The sequence below is a fragment of the Pipistrellus hanaki genome (assembly GCF_964339955.1).
Source record: "Pipistrellus hanaki genome assembly, chromosome: 16".
Taxonomy (NCBI): domain Eukaryota; kingdom Metazoa; phylum Chordata; class Mammalia; order Chiroptera; family Vespertilionidae; genus Pipistrellus; species Pipistrellus hanaki.
Window position 1 is genome coordinate 45,359,209 of NC_140518.1, and position 18,197 is coordinate 45,377,405.

Below are 18,197 nucleotides of genomic sequence, written 5' to 3' on the forward strand. Positions count from 1 at the left end.
GAGAGAGAGAGTTAGAAACATCTATGAGAGAGAATCATCAATCAGCTGCCTCTTGCATACCCCCTGCTGGGGATGTGCCTGCAACCAAAGTACATGCCCTTGACCAGAATCAAACTGGGGACCTTTCAGCCTGCAGGCCAATGCTCTATCTACTGAGCCAAACCGGTTTTGGCTAATTTCTCCATTTTAAAGTCCTTAATTGCACCTGCAAAGTCCCTTTGGCCATACAAAGTTACATAGTCATAGATTCTGGGAATTAAGACATGAATATCTTTGGTTGGCCATTATTCTGCCCACCACACTCAACATGTCCATAATTGAAGCCATTACTGCTTCCTCCATTCCTCACCCTTCCCCATTGTTGCCAGGAGATTGGGTAGGTTGCAATTCCCTGTCATAGTGGAGGTGGGGTTCTTAACAATATCTTTAGTAAGGAGTTTTCTAAGACTCACATGGGAGAAATTATATTTTTTTGGGTTGCATGGAATTATATTTATTGGGTTGCACAGTCCCATGTCTCTTAACCCGGACCTGGAAAATACATAGCTGGACCTCCAGCAGAACCCACAGCAGGTTCAGTGTCCAGAGTTTTTGTTCCATGGTGGAGCTGGGTCTGATATAGTATTAGGCTACCATTAGTCCACTAGTCCATTGTGTGGGTGCCACAGGACCATGGGCCACATGAATTCCAGGGAGTGTATCACCAGCCATAGTAGTTCCAGAGCACAAGAACCAAGAGAGAACTCCCTTGGTTCTGGAGTTAAGTGTCTCAGATTTCACACCCTTCTGTCCACTGACTGGCTCCCAGTTGTGACGGACAGATAAGCATCTTCCCAAATCATTCAACCTTACTGGGCATGCACCTATTGTCCAGTCCCTTCAACCCATTGATCTATAGGAACAGACTTGGGGAATGTTAAACTGTAGTTTTTTGGCAAAGCTGTATAAATAGCATGCTTATATTATTTAGTCTCCCCTTTATTATATTTCTGTTAATTAATAACCAGATTGTTATAATGGTATCACTGCTATTCCCCTGTAGTTCCTATTTACATCAATGGCACTTCTATATCCCCAATGGCCTGAGTTCAAAAGTGTGGCCTCATTATTTGCGCTTCTGTCTTTCTCACTTTTCATATCCAATTGGTGGTAAAGCCCTGCCAATTCCCCCTCTAGAAATCTCCCTTCAGAGAATCTATACCATTTAATGTAAACTCACACCTTCTGAGTTTCTTCACTTGCCTGCTCTCCAATAATATAAAAACACCACAGTCTCTAAACTGAGTAGTGTCTCACTTTGTCCCCTATTTCCACATGGTCATGGTCCTCCAGATTCTTCTTCCACACTATCACTAGAGTTATCTTTCTCAAAAGCATACTTACACTAATAAAAGAGAAACATGCAAATTGGCCCACCAGCCAATCAGGAGGGAATATGAAAATTAGAAGGACAAAGATGGCAGCTGCCCAGCTGTTCCAGATGCTGAGTGGCCGGTGGGGCAGGATGCCTGCTATGAGAGGGAGGGCAGGGGCGAAGGGATCTACAGGAGCGGCACTCTGGTGCAGCAAAAACGACTCCAGCCAGAGTGTGCAATGAAGACCAAGATGTCAGACTCAGCCAGGGTGTACAGTGAAGACCAATATGGCAGAGTCCGGCCAGAGTCTGCAGCAAAGATGAAGATGGCAGACTCCGATTGGAGTCTGCAGTGAAGACGAAAGCGACAGACTCTGGCTGGAGCCTGCAGCAAAGATGAGGAAGGCAGACTCCAGCTGGAGCAAAGGCCTGGGTCCCAGGTTCTGGAGGAAAACGTGCTAGAAGCCAAGGGAAGAAAGGCCTTGCAACAGGCCTTTAGTTTGATCACGTCAGTCCTCAGCTTAAGATGCATTTATACTAGTAGCTTCCTATGTCCTATAGGATAAGGTTCATTTTCCTTCCATGATGCAGAAGGCCCTCGATAATCTGGCCATAAACAAATTCTCTTTAACACCACACCCAGCCATAGCAGCAAGGGGAAATTTCCTGAACACACCATTTTCTTCAACCTTCTATGGATTTGCCTGTGCTATTCCTTCTACTTGGATTGTCATCTACTCTCTCTCAGGAACTAAATAGTATCCTGTCTGTGCTGTTTTCCCTCCTGCTCTTAGTTCCATGGTCCCACAGAACTCTGCATGTTGGTTTGGAACATATAATTTAGTCAGACACTCTACCACTCGGCAGTTTTAATTTAGGGAAAATTGTTTTTCTCTTTGAGTTTGGATCTTTCATCTGTATCCACCACATAGTATTCTTATGGGGATTAAATAAGATAATATATATAAAGCATCTAACGCAGTCAAAAAGTTAGTACTCAATAAGTGGCAGTTGTTATATTAGTCACATATTTTATTATATTCCCCATCATATATTTATATATCTATTTTCATTAAGAAATGACAAGCCTCTGGAGGAAATAAAAGGCTGTATTGAAAGAGCCATTTCATACTCATTTTATTTCCTTAACTAGAGGCCTGGTGCATGAAAATTCGTGCACTCAGGGGGTCCCTCAGGCTGGCCTGTGCCCTCTCACAGTCCGGGAGCTCAGGGGATGTCCAACTGTGGCTTAGGCTTACTCCCAGGGAGTGGGCCTAAGCCACAGTTGGACATCCTTAGCGCTACCAAGGAGGCGGGAGAGGCTCCCACCACTGCACTCACAGCCTTCAGCCCAGCTTGTAGCTGAATGGAGTTCCTCCTGTGGAAGCACACTGACCACCAGGGGGCAGCTCCTGCGTTGAGCATTTGCCCCCTGGTCAGTGTTGGTCTTTTCTTGTTGCTCAGCTGTTAGGGTCAATTTGCATATTACCCTTTTATTATACAGGATAGCTCACACAGTATCTAGCATATTGTACAGATTTAACCAACAATTGTCATGGATCAATAGGTATATAGATGGGTGGGTAGATAAAAAAAAAAAAAGTGGATGCCTGTAGAAATGAGCAAAATATGTATTTTGACAACCTATGGATTTGGGAAAACATCTTAGAAAGTTTCTTCTCACCTTTCACCTGGCAATCTTTTGCTCCAGACACAAGTGTATTCTTATATAAATCGATGCAAGTGATTGTCCCCTGGTGGCCGGTGAAGATTCGTATGCAAGTCCCACTTCTCAGATCCCAGTATCTGTAGGAATTATGCCAAAAAAATGTTTTTCAGATTTTCGAAGGACCCAAGGGCTAATACGGCATAGTGTTCCTGTAGATAAAAAATTAGTTGTAAGGCAGAAAAGTTTCCTGGTCAAAATCAGAGTCCTGGAATTTAATCTCAGTTATAGTACCTACTAGATGTGACTTTGGGAGAGTTACTTAATTTCTGTGTAAGCTTCTTTTCCTGATTGATGAAATGGAAGTGATAATATTAATAGTTACCACATAGGATTTTTGTGAAGAATTAAATACATGAATGGAGTGATTGTCAACCCAGGGTGATCTCCCTCCCCCGCAGGCAAGGATTTATTGAAAAACTGGCCTGGCCAGGACGGCCACAGGAGCACCACACGCAGGTGGGCCCCACACGACCGCACTGATCCAGGAACACACATACTTTTAAAATTATTAAGAAACATTAGCAAAGTTGCTAGATACAAAATCAAACTACAAAAATTTTTTTATCATTTCTCCATACCAGTAATAATCAATTTAAAATATAAATGAAAATGAAGTACTATTTACAATAGCAACGTTATAAATTCTTAGTTATAAAATAAAAAGCTTCTGCATAGCAAAAGAAACCATCAACAAAATGAAAAGGGAGCCCACTTTTTCTACGGGAGAATATATTTGCTAATGATACATCTGATAGGAGGTTCATTTCTAAAATATATAAACAGCATATATAACTCAACGACAGAAAGACAAACAATCTAATTAAAACATGGGCAAAGGACCTGAATAAATACTTCTCAAAAGAGGAAATAAAGGTCAATAGACATAAAAAAATGCTCACTAATCATCAAAGAAATGCAAATTAAAACTACAATGAGGTATCAAATCACACTTACCAGTAAGGTTACTATGAATAAATCAACTAACTATTGCTGGCAATGATATGGGGAAAAGGGAACCCTAGTATACTGCTGGTGGGAATGCAGATTGGTACAGCCACTGTGGAAAACAGTATGGAGTTTCCTCAAACAATTAAATATTGAACTGTGGTATGATCTAGAGGTTCCATTTCTGGGAATACATCCCAAGAGACCTAAAACACCAATCAGAAAGAATATATGCACCCCTAGGTTCATTGCAGCATTAACAATAGCTAAGATTTGGAAATACCCCAAGTGCCCATCAGTAGATGAGTGGATAAAAAAGCCATAGTACATTTATACAATGGAATACTATATAGCTATAAAAAGGAGGAACTCTTACTCTTCGTGACAGCATGGATGGACCTAGAGATTACACCAAGTGAAATAAGCCAGGTAGAGAAAAACAAATATCACATGATTTCACTTATATGTGGAACCTAATGAACAAAATGATCTGGCAAACAGAAGGCCTGGCTACTTTGAACAGACTGACAGATATCAGAGGAGAGTCGGGTGGGGAGCATTGGAAGAGATCAACCAAGGAACATATATGCATAGCCCATAGACACAGACAATAGTGTGAGGAATGCCTGAGGTGGTGTGGCAGCTGGGGGAATGGGTGCAAAGTGGGGGGAAATGGAGTACACCTGCAATACTGTCAAAAGTAAAGATAAGGAATTCATGCACTACAGCTAACAATACTGTGCCATATATTCAAAGTTACTAAGAGAGATCTTAAAATTCTCATCATAACAACAATAACAAAAACTGTAACTATGTGTGGTGATGGGTTTGTTTATACCTAAAACAGAAATGTTATATGACAATTATATACCCCCAATAAAAAATTTTTTCTAAAAACTCATATATACAGGCACCAGGGAACAAATCCAAGAACACATATGGCAACACTCCTTGAAAGAATAGAAAACCTAGAAACAATCAAAATATCCATTAACAACAGAATAAATAAATGAGTTAAGATATATTCATTCAATAAAACACTATATCTCAGTAAAAATACGTTAATTACTGCTGTCTACATCATATGGATGAATCTCAAAATCATAGTTCAGTACAAGAAATCAAATATGGATGAATTTTTTAAATTCCATTTATGTTAAGTTAAAAAATGGACCAAAGTAATAAATATATTTGGAGATATATATAGGTTGCATAACTATAAATAAATCAATAAAAAGGGAATAATTAGTATAAAATTTAGAATAACATTACCTCTGGTTGGGAAGAAGAAAAAAGCAAAAGGGAAAGGCACATAATAGTATTTGGAGACTGACAATGTTTTATTTCTTGGCCTAAGTAATGAGTACAATGGTCCTTTTATAATTCTTTAAATATATATATATATATATATATATATATATATATATATATATATAATTTTACTTCCATATCCTATTTCATACCCACAAAAAATACTTTTCCCTGAAGGAATCTATGAAAAGAAATATAAATTGGTACTTCATCTAGGAATGCTAAAAAAATACTTTCTGATTCAGTCTTCAACTAGAAAATACTAGTAGATCTGATCATTGTTATAAGCCTATCTCATCCAAAGTTTAAACAAATGCAAGTTTTTGGTTTTTCCCTTGCTAAAAAAGCAAAATGCTGTGGGCTATTCTAGAAGTTAGTATTTTTTTAGGATAACTTATCAATAACTACAAAAAGGAAAAAAAATATATGTACTTCTTTGTTCCACAAACTGGACTTAGGTCCTAGGTTGATGAGGAACCACAACTTGCTGGCCCACTCACCTTATACTCAGGTCATAGCTCCCGCTCAGGAGAAAGTTTTCCGCCTCACACAAGAAGAGGGCACGGATACTCCCAGTGTGGCCTCGGAATTGGACGGGGATCTCCTTTGCTCGTAAGACATCCAGAAGCTGGATCTTCCGATTGGATGACACAGCTACCACATCTCCCCCAGAATAGTGGATGATTCTATTTCTGTCCCACCTGGGTTGCCAGGAAAAAGGATGATCCATGAAAAGAGAGTTAGTGTCCAGCCTGGAACTCACTAGCACGGTGATTTCACCTGCAAGTATATGAAAAGTCAAGGCCTTCCAACAAGGACAGTAGCAGAGATAAAGGCCTAGTATTAATGGGCCCTATTATATCACTACCTCATAGCATAACAAAAAATCCATTTGGGGTAAAATTAAAACCTAAAGACAAGGCGCAAAATCTAAAAAAAAAAAAAAAAAAAAAAAAAAAAAAAAAAAAAAAAAAAAAAATTTGTTAATTAATGTATAATATGATAAATCCCCAAAAGAGAGAATAGGAGAATAGAGTATGCAGTATTTCCCAAACTTATTTAACCACAGAACCCTTTTTAATGGAAAACCTCAGAGGAACACAGTTGGGAAGCCCTATACCCACTGCATATACCACTATTTCTTTTTTTTTTTTTTTTTTAATTTTTCTTAACCAATATCCATGAGCATCTATTAAGTTCCAAGTCCTGAGCTAATAGGAGCCATGAGGAATGCAAAAATGAGTAAGATATGGACCTTGACTTCAATGAGCTTGTAGTCTGATAAAACAAGTTGAATTGAATTAATTTTTCAGCCATAATATTATTAACAAATAGATAAAATGTGATCAGGATGACCAAATAATTATTATCCAAATATTTTTTATTGTGAAAGGAGACACTATTATTAATTACTCCAGGATCACAGAGTAAAGTGGGATTGCTTCAGTAAAAAGGAATGTATGGTCACTCTAAATATGAGAAGCAATTTTGTCCTCATTGCATTTGTCATTCCTTGAGCCCAACCAGTCACCATCTTTTCTAAAGAGTACCTATCACCATACCACTCATAAAAAGTCAACTTTGCATGTCTCCTATGTGCTCTGTCTTTCCCTTAAGGACTGGTCAATATGCAATTTGTTAGTATGGCTCACAGCCAAAAATAAAATAGATATGGCCTTCACAAAACCTTGTGAAAGAAGAGTGAAATCCTAGGCCTAAAGATGGCAGAAAGTTGACTGTTAAAGGGTCTTATAGCATATCTACATGATGTCACACTATGTAGTTATCATAAATACTATTTTCATATTTAACATGGAAAAATACCCACAGTATTTTGCTGGAGTGGGTTACAGAAATATGTATAGCATAACCCACTTCTATTTAAAATATATATATTTATGCATGCAAAAAAATTCTAGAATAGACATGGTGTTATCTCTAGAACACAAAATTATAAGAGATCTTTGCTTTTCTCTATACGTTTTCTGGCATTTGAGGATCCCCCCCCCCCCCCCCCCCACTAAGCATATTTTACTTCTGATATTAGAATAAAACAATAAAATATTTCAAAAAGAAAAATTTGATGCATGTAAGTTGTACATGTTTGTTGGTCAGTATATCCAAAATTTATAAAGGGAAAATATCCCCCACTCACTGCTGATAATAGTGCAAAAAAAAGCAAGCACCTATTGTCATGTTAATTTAGAGCCTGAGGTGAGGAAGGATTGCCTTTCCAAGTGAACCAGGGTCATGGGAATCCTAAGATGCCAGTGTAGGCAATTCAAAGATCTCTGAAGACCTATATTCAGATCCTAGTACCTACGTGTCAGAAAGAATGTGGATGTTGTAAGACCCACAGAAGACATTTCTCTCCTCCATCTGGATCTGCTGGGTTTCCTGGTTCTGGTAAGCCATCCACAAGTTGTTGTCATTCTAACAAGGGAACACTTGGAGTCAAAGTACAGTGTCAACTTTACCCCTAAAGTCTCCCCCCGCAAGGATACAAGGGCCCTCTTCAGGCTGTGGCTGTTGCTAAGTGGTCATGGGGAAGGGCCAAGGAGCAGGCAGAAAGGTAATCTGTAAGTGAGAAAATATTGAGTCCAAGGTCCTAATTTTTCTCCCATTTCTTTATGTTTCATATGCATTTTGATTCCATCAACTTTCAATATTGCTGATGCTCAACTTTTTAAAAAGTGAGCTTACAAAGGGTATATTCACAGATAAAGGCACAGGTCCCTTTTGACCAGCCATTGCATGCAGTAGGGTTTCACATTTATATTACATATACTTGACAATACAAAGTATATTCATGGGAACTGCAATATATGAAATTACTCTATGAGTTCGCACTTCAAAGTTTTCATACATCTACAATCTTAATTTCTCCTTACAGCTGCCTCACAAAGTACATCTTTCACCCTACAAAGTGTTCTCATCATTTTACAGATGAGGTATCTGAGCCTCAGAGAGGAGAAATCAATATATGAAACCTCAGCAGAGGTGCTTGCTTTTCCTTTCCCTTCCTTCTTCCCTGCCTCCCTCCCTCCCTTTCTCCCTCCCTCCCTCCCTCCCTCTTTTCTTCCCTCCTCCTCCTGTCGTCCCTATTATTTTTCTCCCTCCCTTAATCAAATACTTGCTGAGCAGCTATAGCCTTCTAGGCATGCTGAATTCTGGCACAGATGACTCAACTGCACTCCTAGTTCCATTCTTCTTTCCAGCCATACTCTTCTCTCTCCAAAAGCAGAAAATAATACACGACCAGGCAACCAAACACAGAGTGAGTTTGTCATGAAAGCAAAGAAGACCAAACCATCGTATTTGCATCTGGAAGACCTTATAGGGACATCTCTTCCTAAGTCTCCTTCTAAGCCTTAGGCATCTTCATGCCTATAGGCTCTTCCTCAGAATGGTTGCTTTCCTCAGCTTACTCTCCTTTTTTTAAAAAAATATATATACTTTATTGCTTTTTTATAGAGAGAAAGGGAGAGGGATAGAGAGTTAGAAACATTGATGAGAGAGAAACATGGATCAGCTACCTCATGCACACCTCCTATTGGGAATGTGCCAGCAACCAAGGTAATGCCCTTGACCAGAATCGAACTTGGGACTTTCAGTCTACAGGCTGATGCTCTATCCACTGAGCCAAACCGGTTAGGGCAGCTTACTCTCCAAAAATTTAACCTAGTGATATCCACCCACAAGTCTCTCCTCAGAAGAATCTATCAAACGGCCTCCCCTCCAGAGGGCCAGTTTGGAGTCCAAGCAGCTCTGTTACCTGCCTTGAATTAAATGAGGCTTTCCTGGCTTCTCACAGTCATGCTGGAATTCCTTGGCTCTTGCCCACCAATTAAGTTTGGAGCGCTTAGAATCTACATGGCAGAGTCATTGGGAGGAATAAGACCTGAGTTCAAATTCCAGCTTGCCACTGACCAGCTATGGGAGCTTGGGCAAGTTTTCCAGCAACATGGCCTTCATTTCCACCTCTAGAAACTGAGAGCAATGCTATATACCTAGCCTAAGATGAATATCAAGTATATAATGTGTACAAAGCCTAGGCACCATGCCTGGCACACTGAGCTCAGTACCCATTGCAATCAGCACCTTTCAGCAGTACTCACCCTCCACCTTTTCCTAGCAGACCCCTTAACTCTTTTGTCTCACTGCTTCACATGTCCTCATTTGGCCTCATATTGTCTCTCTGTTCCTAAATTATACATTTCTAAAGTATTACACCCTGCCTGGGTGGTTCTTTTTTGTCAGCTATTTATAGCTTTTTCACCTAAGAAAGAAGCATGTTCGTTTCACTATACCCAACAGCAGGTCAGCATTTCACTTATATTTGTCTCTATTATTCTGCTGGTTAGAATCCTGAAACTCTCTGTGCCTCAGTTTCTTTATCTATAGAATGAGTGAATGGACCAACTCAAAGATTTAAAAAATTGCAAGTCAAATGAGGTAAAAAAAAAAAAAAAAAGTGTATTTACCTTGGCCCATATTTTTTTAAGTGCTTTTAATTGGTTGCCAGCATTTAAAAAAGCAAAGAATGGCCGAAGCTGGTTTGGCTCAGAGGTAGAGCGTCGGTCTGCGGACTGAAAGGTCCCAGGTTCAATTCTGGTCAAGGGCATGTACATTGATTGCAGGCACATCCCCGGTAGGAGGTGTGCAAGAGGCAGTTGGTTGATGTTTCTCTCTCATCGACATTTCTAGCTCTCTTTCTCTCTCCCTTCCTCTCTGTAAAAAATCAATAAAATATATTTAAAAAAATAAAAATAAATAAAAAGCAAAGAATGTCACATGATAATTTAGGTTTCTAATTTCTCTCAAAAGTTCAGGTGGTCTAGGAGATTGATCTTCACAGTCTTCCATGGCAATAATTAGCTCTAGCTGAGTAGCAACAGGCCCCTTCAGATGGAAAGTGAACCCTCTAATCCATCACTGTTTCACTGTTCTTTAGTACTTATACCACTGCCTCCCTCATTCATGAGGCCTGTCTGGCCTCTACAACCATGAACTAGATGGTCTCTCTGGACACTTCTTTTATCATTTTCGATGCAGTTTTCTTATTGGAAACTACAGTCTGATCACCCCTCAATAAATATTCTTTTAGGACCCATTGAATAGTTTCAAAATAGAAGGCCCTTGAGAAAAGAGGAGGAAGCAGTAATCTAATGAATGGCTCTAGGAATGAACCATGCCTGGATAGGCAGAACATAGAGTTCAGGGTCATCCATCTGCTCTTCATTATTGCCTAAGATTTTGGTAGGGAGATCTATGGTTAAGTAACTTTCCCCTTCTATCCTAGAATCAGAATGAACCTGGACATGAAAAGTGAGAAAATTTAATTCATTCTGGATCCTGTACATTCTGGACGGGCCCTCCTGTTCTCATTCCAGAGCCACAGACTTCTGCAGCCTCTAGATGCCTGGATAAATGGGTGTGGAGGAAAATCCCAGCTATAATTGGCATTGCACCTGGCTCTGAGCTTTGCACCAGATGACTTGGTGCTGGGACATAGCAATGAGATTTTAAAGTAAGGACAAATGCTGAGACAACAACCAAATCAATCCATTTGTTTAACACCTGAGGTATTTCAGGGTTAAAAAAAGGAAGTAACTTAAGCTGAAGGACACATGACACAGAATTCTGGTCTTCCATAAGGAATATCACTTCCAATATCCTATATCCATATGCTTTATCCTATATCCTCCCATTTTCTATACCCTATGTAAGGACTGAGCCTGGACTTCAGCTTTTATTGGCCAATAAGAGATGATTTTCACAGTTATTTGACCCCGATGCCATCAGAACCCACCTTTGTTTTCAGTTTCCATTTCTGATTTTTCACACGTATGCGCTTTATATCATCTGTCATTTTAGGAACTGGGACGAAAACCTTGCAGGCATAGGTGGGATCTATTCCCTTTGTGTAGGAACCCTGGGGGGGAAACAGAAAATGGCTACTTTTGATTCCTCTCTCTGAGAGAAGGAAAAAACTAGTGCTTGGCAAGATTCAAAACAAGGATGAGCTCTAACTCAGGGAGGCCTGAGCCTGGCTAGTTAGGCAATAGGGTGTGTAGACTGGCTTAAAGAGGATAATACTAAAGATTTGGAATGAGACCAGAAAGAGGGGTCAGTCATCCCCAGTTTTCCAGGATGACCTGTTTCTTCTCCTCTTCTCTCATCTGTCTGCTGGGAAAAATTCTAGCTCCCAAGAATCCTTGATTTGAATTAGGTTTCAGGTAAGAAACAGAAGTAAAAATGCCAGAGAAAATTGCATTTTAACCTACAAATAGACTTTGTGGCCTTGCAGACATCTGTGTACTGTGTTAGGCTGACCTAGAAACATACACATGACTTCCTGATGGCCTAAGCCACAATGCAGCTCTATGGGCCAGCGGTCAAGGGTTGGGGCAGGGGTGGGTGGTGAGTCCCTACTTCACATGATTTCCCAAGGCTCTGCCTTTCTCTTCCAGATAGGTTTCTACCTATTGTCCCTGCTCAACACACTTACAATGGTATAGATTAATGGGGAGTCCACACAGAAAGGAAGTGAAGCCTATGAAGCAGCAAAATGGAGAAGGAGGCCATTCAAAGGGTCTGCTGAGTGGGCTGAAAGGCTCCAGTCTCTCAGCCTCCACAAGGAAGTAAGGCCAGTCTGCAGACTGCCCCTCCAGACAGGAGTACCTGCAGTAAGGCGATCTGGTTGTGAGTGAACGCATGCATCGAGTAGTCCTTCTTGACTTTCTTTGCCAGTACAGCCCAATGCTGGCTCACAGAGGCACATCTGCTCAGGGTGTTTTTATCGAGCATACCTGTGGGGAGGTGGGGAAGGTAGATAAACCTGGGACCCTTTAAACTGGATTACAAAAGGAAGACTCTTGAGAAATCACCAATACATCTTAGCATACTTAGGATATACTTGGAGAGATGGATGGGCAGTTGACGGATGAAGTCCCGGTATTTGCAGGCTCCAGAAGACAAGTCCTTGACAACATCCTGGTCAACCAACAGATTGGATGGGATGTACCCTACCTTGAGCATGTGTGCTTTTTTGGAATATAGCTTATTCATCTCAGAAATGCACTGGAGCGAACTCGTCCATTGTCCCTCTAGAACCGAGACAGAGAAAGGAACATGGTTTGTCTCTTGTATAACTCCAGGCCAGAATGCATCAGAGTCTGCCCTTAGGCTACTGGAGTTTTGTCATTTCTTCTGCAAAAATGAAATTAGAAGCTCCCTAACCAAGTATGTAAGTACTTTCCAAACTTCCCAGTTCAAGGAGATGTCTGTAGTTTCAAAGTCTACCCTGCTCAGGAATGGCATCTGGAATTTCCTTCAAATTAAGGAAGCACTGTAAACAATTTTAAAAGAGGGGAATGATGAAATAAATTGGTAAGATGTTGATAATTGTTGAATTTAGGTAATGGTTATGTGAATGGTTATTATACTACTAGAGGCCCAGTGCATGAATTCATGCATGGGTGGGGTCTGGCCAGCTTAGCTCCAATCATCGGATTGAGACTAGGCCTGTTGGGAGGAGGTTAGTCAGCCAGCCCACCAAGCAGGAGGTTAGTCAGCCAGCCCACCAAGATTGGGGCTCAATCTGGGCTGAGCTGGCTGGGGGGAGGGAGGAAGGCAACTGGCTGGTGGACCCCACCTTCAAATGGGGTGGGGAAGACCAATCAGGGGTCAGCTGCCAGAGGAGGGGCTGTAGGAGGTTGGCTGGCCAACCCTACCCGATTGGTGTGGGGGGCCGATGATCAGGGACAGAACTGGCTATGGGGAGGGGCCATGGGCCCATCAGGGTGGTAGGGGCTGATTTGGGGTGGGGCTAGCCATGGGGAGGGGCTGTGGGCAGTGGGCTGGCCAACCCTGCTCCCAGATTGGGATAGGAGGACTGATCTGGGGTGGGGCCAGGTAGGGAGGGACTGCAGGAAGTTGGCTGGCTGGCCTCACCCTCTATTGGGGTAGGGAGGCTGATTCGGGGCAGGACTAGCTAGGGAGAAGGGATGCAGGCCAATTGGGATGGGGTAGGCCCATTGAAGGCAAGGGTGGCAGGGAGGGAAGAGCTGTGGAGCATTGGCCAGCCGACCCACCCTCAATTGGGGTGGGAGAGGCTGATCAGGGATGGGGTGGCGGGGGGGGGGGGGGGGGGGGGGAAGTGGTTGCAAAAGGTTGACCACCAGCCTCACCCCCAATCAGGCCAGTTCACTGGCCACAGTGAGCATCATAGCAACCAGTCATTTAGGTCATTGTGGCATTCTGGTCACTGGCACATATATATATTAGAGGCCCAGTGCGCATATATATATATATATATATATATATATATATATATATATATATATATATATATTAGAGGCCCAGTGCATATATATATATATATATATATATATATATATATATATATATTAGAGGCCCAGTGCATGAAATTCATGTATGGGGGTGGGGATGTCCCTCAGCCAAGCCTGCACCCTCTCCAATATGGGATCCCTCTCATAATCCAGAACTTCTGGCTCCCAAATGCTTGCGTGCCTGCCTTCCTAATTTCTCCTAACCGCTTCTGCCTGCCAGCCTGATCACCCCTAACCACTCCCCTGCCAGCCTGATTGATGCCTAATTGCTCCCCTGCCAGCCTGTTTGCCCCTAACTGTTCTGCTCTGTATGCCTGGTCACCCTTAACTGCCTTCCCCTGTAGGCCTGATCCCCCCAACTGTTCTTTCCTGCAGGCCTGGGTCCCTCCCAAATGCCCTTCCCTGCAAGCCTGGTAACCCCCAACTTCCCTCCTCTGCCAGCTTGGTCACCCCTAACTGCCCTCCCCTGAAGATATGATCACCCCAACTGCCCTCCCTTGCAGGCCTGATCCCTCCCAACTGCCCTCCCTTGCTGGCCATCTTGTGTGGTGTACATATGTGTCCACATGGAGGCAGGATCTTTGACCACATGGGGGTAGCCATCTTGTATGTTGGAGTGATGGTCAATCTGCATATTACTCTTTTATTACATAGGATAGAGGCATGGTGCACAGGTGGGGCTGGCTGGTTTGCCCTGAAGAATGTCCTGGATCAGGGTGCGGGTTCCCTTGGGGTGTGGGGCAGCCTGGGCAAGGGGCCTGTGGTGGTTTGCAGGTGAGCCACATCCCCTGGTGACCTAAGCAGAGGCCCTGTTATCTGGGGTTTATTTTATCTTCTACAATTGAAACTTTTTAGCCTTAAGCGGAAACCTGGGCTGGCCAGGGTGTGCAGAAAGCTTGGCTTCCTCCATCGTCATTGGGGGCAACCCTAGCCTCCTGCTCTTTCCAGTTCCATGGCTGCCACCATTTCTGTTTGGATTTATTTATCTTCTATCATTGAAACTTTGTAGCCTTGAGTGGAGGTCTAGGCCAGCAAGGGCAGGGTGAAAGCTTGGCTTCCTCCATCACCGGGGAAACTTAAGCCTCCCTCCTGTTCTCTGTGGCCATAGCCATCTTGGTTTGGTTTATTTGCATATTCATTCCTGAATGTCTGGTGGGTATGGCTTGTAGGTGTAGTAGAGTGATGGTTAATTTACATATTATTCTTTTATTAGATAGGATATACCGTATTTTCCGGTGTATAAGACAACTTTTGAAATGATAAAAAGCCTGCTCAGATTGGCCAGAGTCAGAGAGGCGGTCTATTAAAAAAAGAACTGGTGTTGCCTCGGAAGTGGGGGGTAGTCTTATACAGTGAATATAGGCCTAAACCTATGTTTTAACTGTAAAATTAGGGGGGTCGTCTTATACGCCGGAAAAATACGGTATATAGATTCCATCTACTTTTGAAATTTTCTATATAAAAATGGTTTAGAACCTACGTGTCATATTTTCTGTAATTGTTTCTTGTATATGTCTTGCTTTGATGTCCAGCTTTGAAAGGCCTTGAGGTCATGGTTCAAATCGCCCACTGCTTCTATTTCCTATCAAGTAATCCAGTGCTAAAAAAACAGCCATTGCATTTTTCAAAAAGAATGGTTGAATTCTAGGGGTACCAACCATGCTACAGGTCAGGGGCTAAACAAGGAACTTAGCCTGGGACAGAGAGAGGCTTCCAAAGAAGCTCTTGAGAGTTTCCTTTCTGATGTCTAGTCTCAGGTAGCTCTCAGAGGCACCTTGCTGTAGATTTTTTTAGTGATAACAACTGATTTTTACCCTTCTTCTCCCCTTCCCAGAGATTCCAGCACAGCATAGGTGAAAAATGAAGGTTAATTCCCCAAATCTGTCATTCCCAGATGCTATTGCCCTCGCAGCCCCTCCAACTCCATTGGGGCTGCCCAATCTCATATCTATTGGCTTTCTCACTACAAACCGACTTACCAGTATTAGATGTTTCCCATTCAACATTTTTAAGCAAGCTTTTTCCCTCTGGATCTTTGGACAAAGGGAAGGATGTGCTCCTGGCTGTTATAGTATCAAGCTGGAGGTTGTAGTATTTTTCAGGAAATAAAAGCATAAGACTGGGGTCTTGACCAAGTTCTGAAAAACAAAAGATCAAGACAAGGTTGTTCTTTAAGCAGGTATGTGGAAGAATAATGGCAGTAAATTATTTAATTTCTACTTGCTTCTTTTAAATCTACGTAAAATGGGCCAGGCCAATTATGTCGGTTTTCATTTGGGGTCTTTGAGTTTCTATGCAAATATCACAGAATTCCCATACTTAGATTTTGCCAGCCTACCTACAATGCAAAATTTATCAGAGCTCTTTTACAGAGAGCATGAGAATGCTGTGGGCAAGAGCTGGAAGAGGGACTGCTTTTCTGGAGCTCTAGGTGCATTTTCTTCAATGACATGAATAAGTATCCTTTAGTAAAAAAAAAAAAAAATAATAATAATAATAACTTTTTAAGAAAGAAGTTCCCTAGGACCTTGGTTGGCAAACTGCAGCTCGCGAGCCACTTGTGGCTCTTTGGCCCCTTGAGTGAGGCTCTTCCACAAAAATACCACAGCCTGGGGGAGTCTATTTTGAAGAAGTGGTATTAGAAGAAGTTTAAGTTTTAAAAAGTTGTCTCTCAAAAGAAATTTCAATTGTTGTACTGTTGATATTTGTCTCTGTTGACTAATGAGTTTGCCGACCACTGCCGTAGGAGAAAGAGAAGGCTGCACAACCTGTAACTGGGCTCGACCCTAATATAAGTATCAATAGCTAATTGCTGTGGAGGGTGATGAAAACCTTTGAGAGTAAACCACAGAGCAGTGTATGTGGGTGTATAAGCCAGACCTGCTGTAGTCTGCCCTTCCTTGTGGTGAGGGGTAGCACTGCACAGTGGGAGATGCTCAGGAAAGGAGTTCTGGTTTTCAACCCCCTTGCCTGGGTGACCCAGTTCCAATCTCTCAGATTTCCTGATCTCTGGCTTACTTATCTATGAAATTCAGGAGCTGGACTAATTTTTTTCATCACTTCTTCCTTTCAGATTATCATTCTTTCACTTCCCTAATGCACAGAAGAAGCCAAGTGGCATAAATTGTGATCTAATCACCCATAGTTCATCTACCGTGTTTCCCTGAAAATAAGACATCCTCCAAAAATAAGACCTACTTACAGGTTTCCTTCTGAGTGAAATATAAGGCATCCCCCGAAAATAAGGCCACCCTAGGCTAAACATGAGAGCTTTGGTCCACTGATTCTGAAAGAAATGGAGTCACAAGAAATTCACCAGGAAATTCAGAAATTGGATTTTTATGATGGTGTTCCAGAAGATGATGACATGATTGTCATTGAATAAATGAGTAAATTCTTGATACTGTAGGATTCACAGTTTGTCTGATTTGTGTTGACAACTACCGTACTACCGTACCGTATACAGGTAATAAATTCCCTTTATTTTCATTTAGCAAAAAATGTGTACCGTATTCTTCTTCATGGAAAAATAAGACATCCCCTGAAAATAAGACCTAGCGCATTTTTGGGAGCAAAAATTAATATAAGACACTGTCTTATTTTCGGGGAAACAGGGTAGCTTAAAAATCCTTTTGGGTTCCACTCGTCTACAATTATAACTACAAATAAGTTCTCATGGACATTAGGAATTTCTATTTTTCAAGACCTCACACTCTTGCCGAAACCAGTTTGGCTCAGTGGATAGAGAGTCGTCCTGTGGACTGAAGGGTCCTGGTTTCAATTCCAGTCAAGGGCATGTACCTTGGTTGCGAGCACATCCCCGATAGGGGGTGTGCAGGAGGCAGCTGATCGATGTTTCTCTGTCATTGATGTTTCTAACTCTCTATCCCTCTCCCTTCCTCTCTGTGGAAAATCAATAAAACATATTAAAAAAAAAGAAGAAGAAAAAAAAAAGACCTCACTCTGAAACTCCTGCACCTGATAGCTCCCTTCCAGCCTGCTTTTATCTCCACTAAACCTGTGCTTCCCCACACTGGACCTTTCACTCCTGGACACCTGAGAAATCTACCTCTTGCCTTCTTTCTGGTTGTTTTTGCTTCCCCGATTGAGCTGGCCAAACATTTCTAAGATCTTCTCACCAACACACTATGGCTCTCAAAGTGAAGTCTCAACCAGCAACATCAGCATCAGCTAGGAACTTGTTAGAAATGCACTTTGTCTGACCTGCTGATTCAAGAGTTTTGAGGGAGCTCAGCCAGCTGTGACTTTATAAGTCCTACCCCAGATTCTAATACAAGTTAAATTTAAGAAGTGTGCTAGCCTTACTTAGCCCTTTCACTATCTCCAGCCTTGGATAAACTCCACTTCAAGGCTAGATTTTATGTGCAAGCAAGAAACATAATGCAATGAGTGAAAACATAAAGCTCTAGGTTTTGATCTGTTGGCCTGGTTTCTGCAGTGAAGGGTAAAGGACAAAACAATTCAATTGCTTCCCCTTTGCATC

General features: G+C 41.8%; 1 protein-coding gene across 1 annotated transcript in view; it reads right to left on the minus strand.

The window, feature by feature from the left end:
* The window catches only part of FBXW10B (F-box and WD repeat domain containing 10B), a gene marked incomplete at its 5' end in the record, with an annotated part of 39,943 nt that overhangs the window by 20,902 nt on the left and 844 nt on the right, over positions 1–18,197 (minus strand). Inside the window, 7 exons of the mRNA XM_084862301.1 lie at positions 3,039–3,160; positions 5,840–6,040; positions 7,663–7,772; positions 11,152–11,274; positions 12,024–12,151; positions 12,248–12,448; positions 15,673–15,831. Of these exons, the coding sequence (XP_084718427.1) occupies positions 3,039–3,160; positions 5,840–6,040; positions 7,663–7,772; positions 11,152–11,274; positions 12,024–12,151; positions 12,248–12,448; positions 15,673–15,831 (1,044 nt within the window). The remainder of the gene's footprint in view (positions 1–3,038; positions 3,161–5,839; positions 6,041–7,662; positions 7,773–11,151; positions 11,275–12,023; positions 12,152–12,247; positions 12,449–15,672; positions 15,832–18,197) is intronic.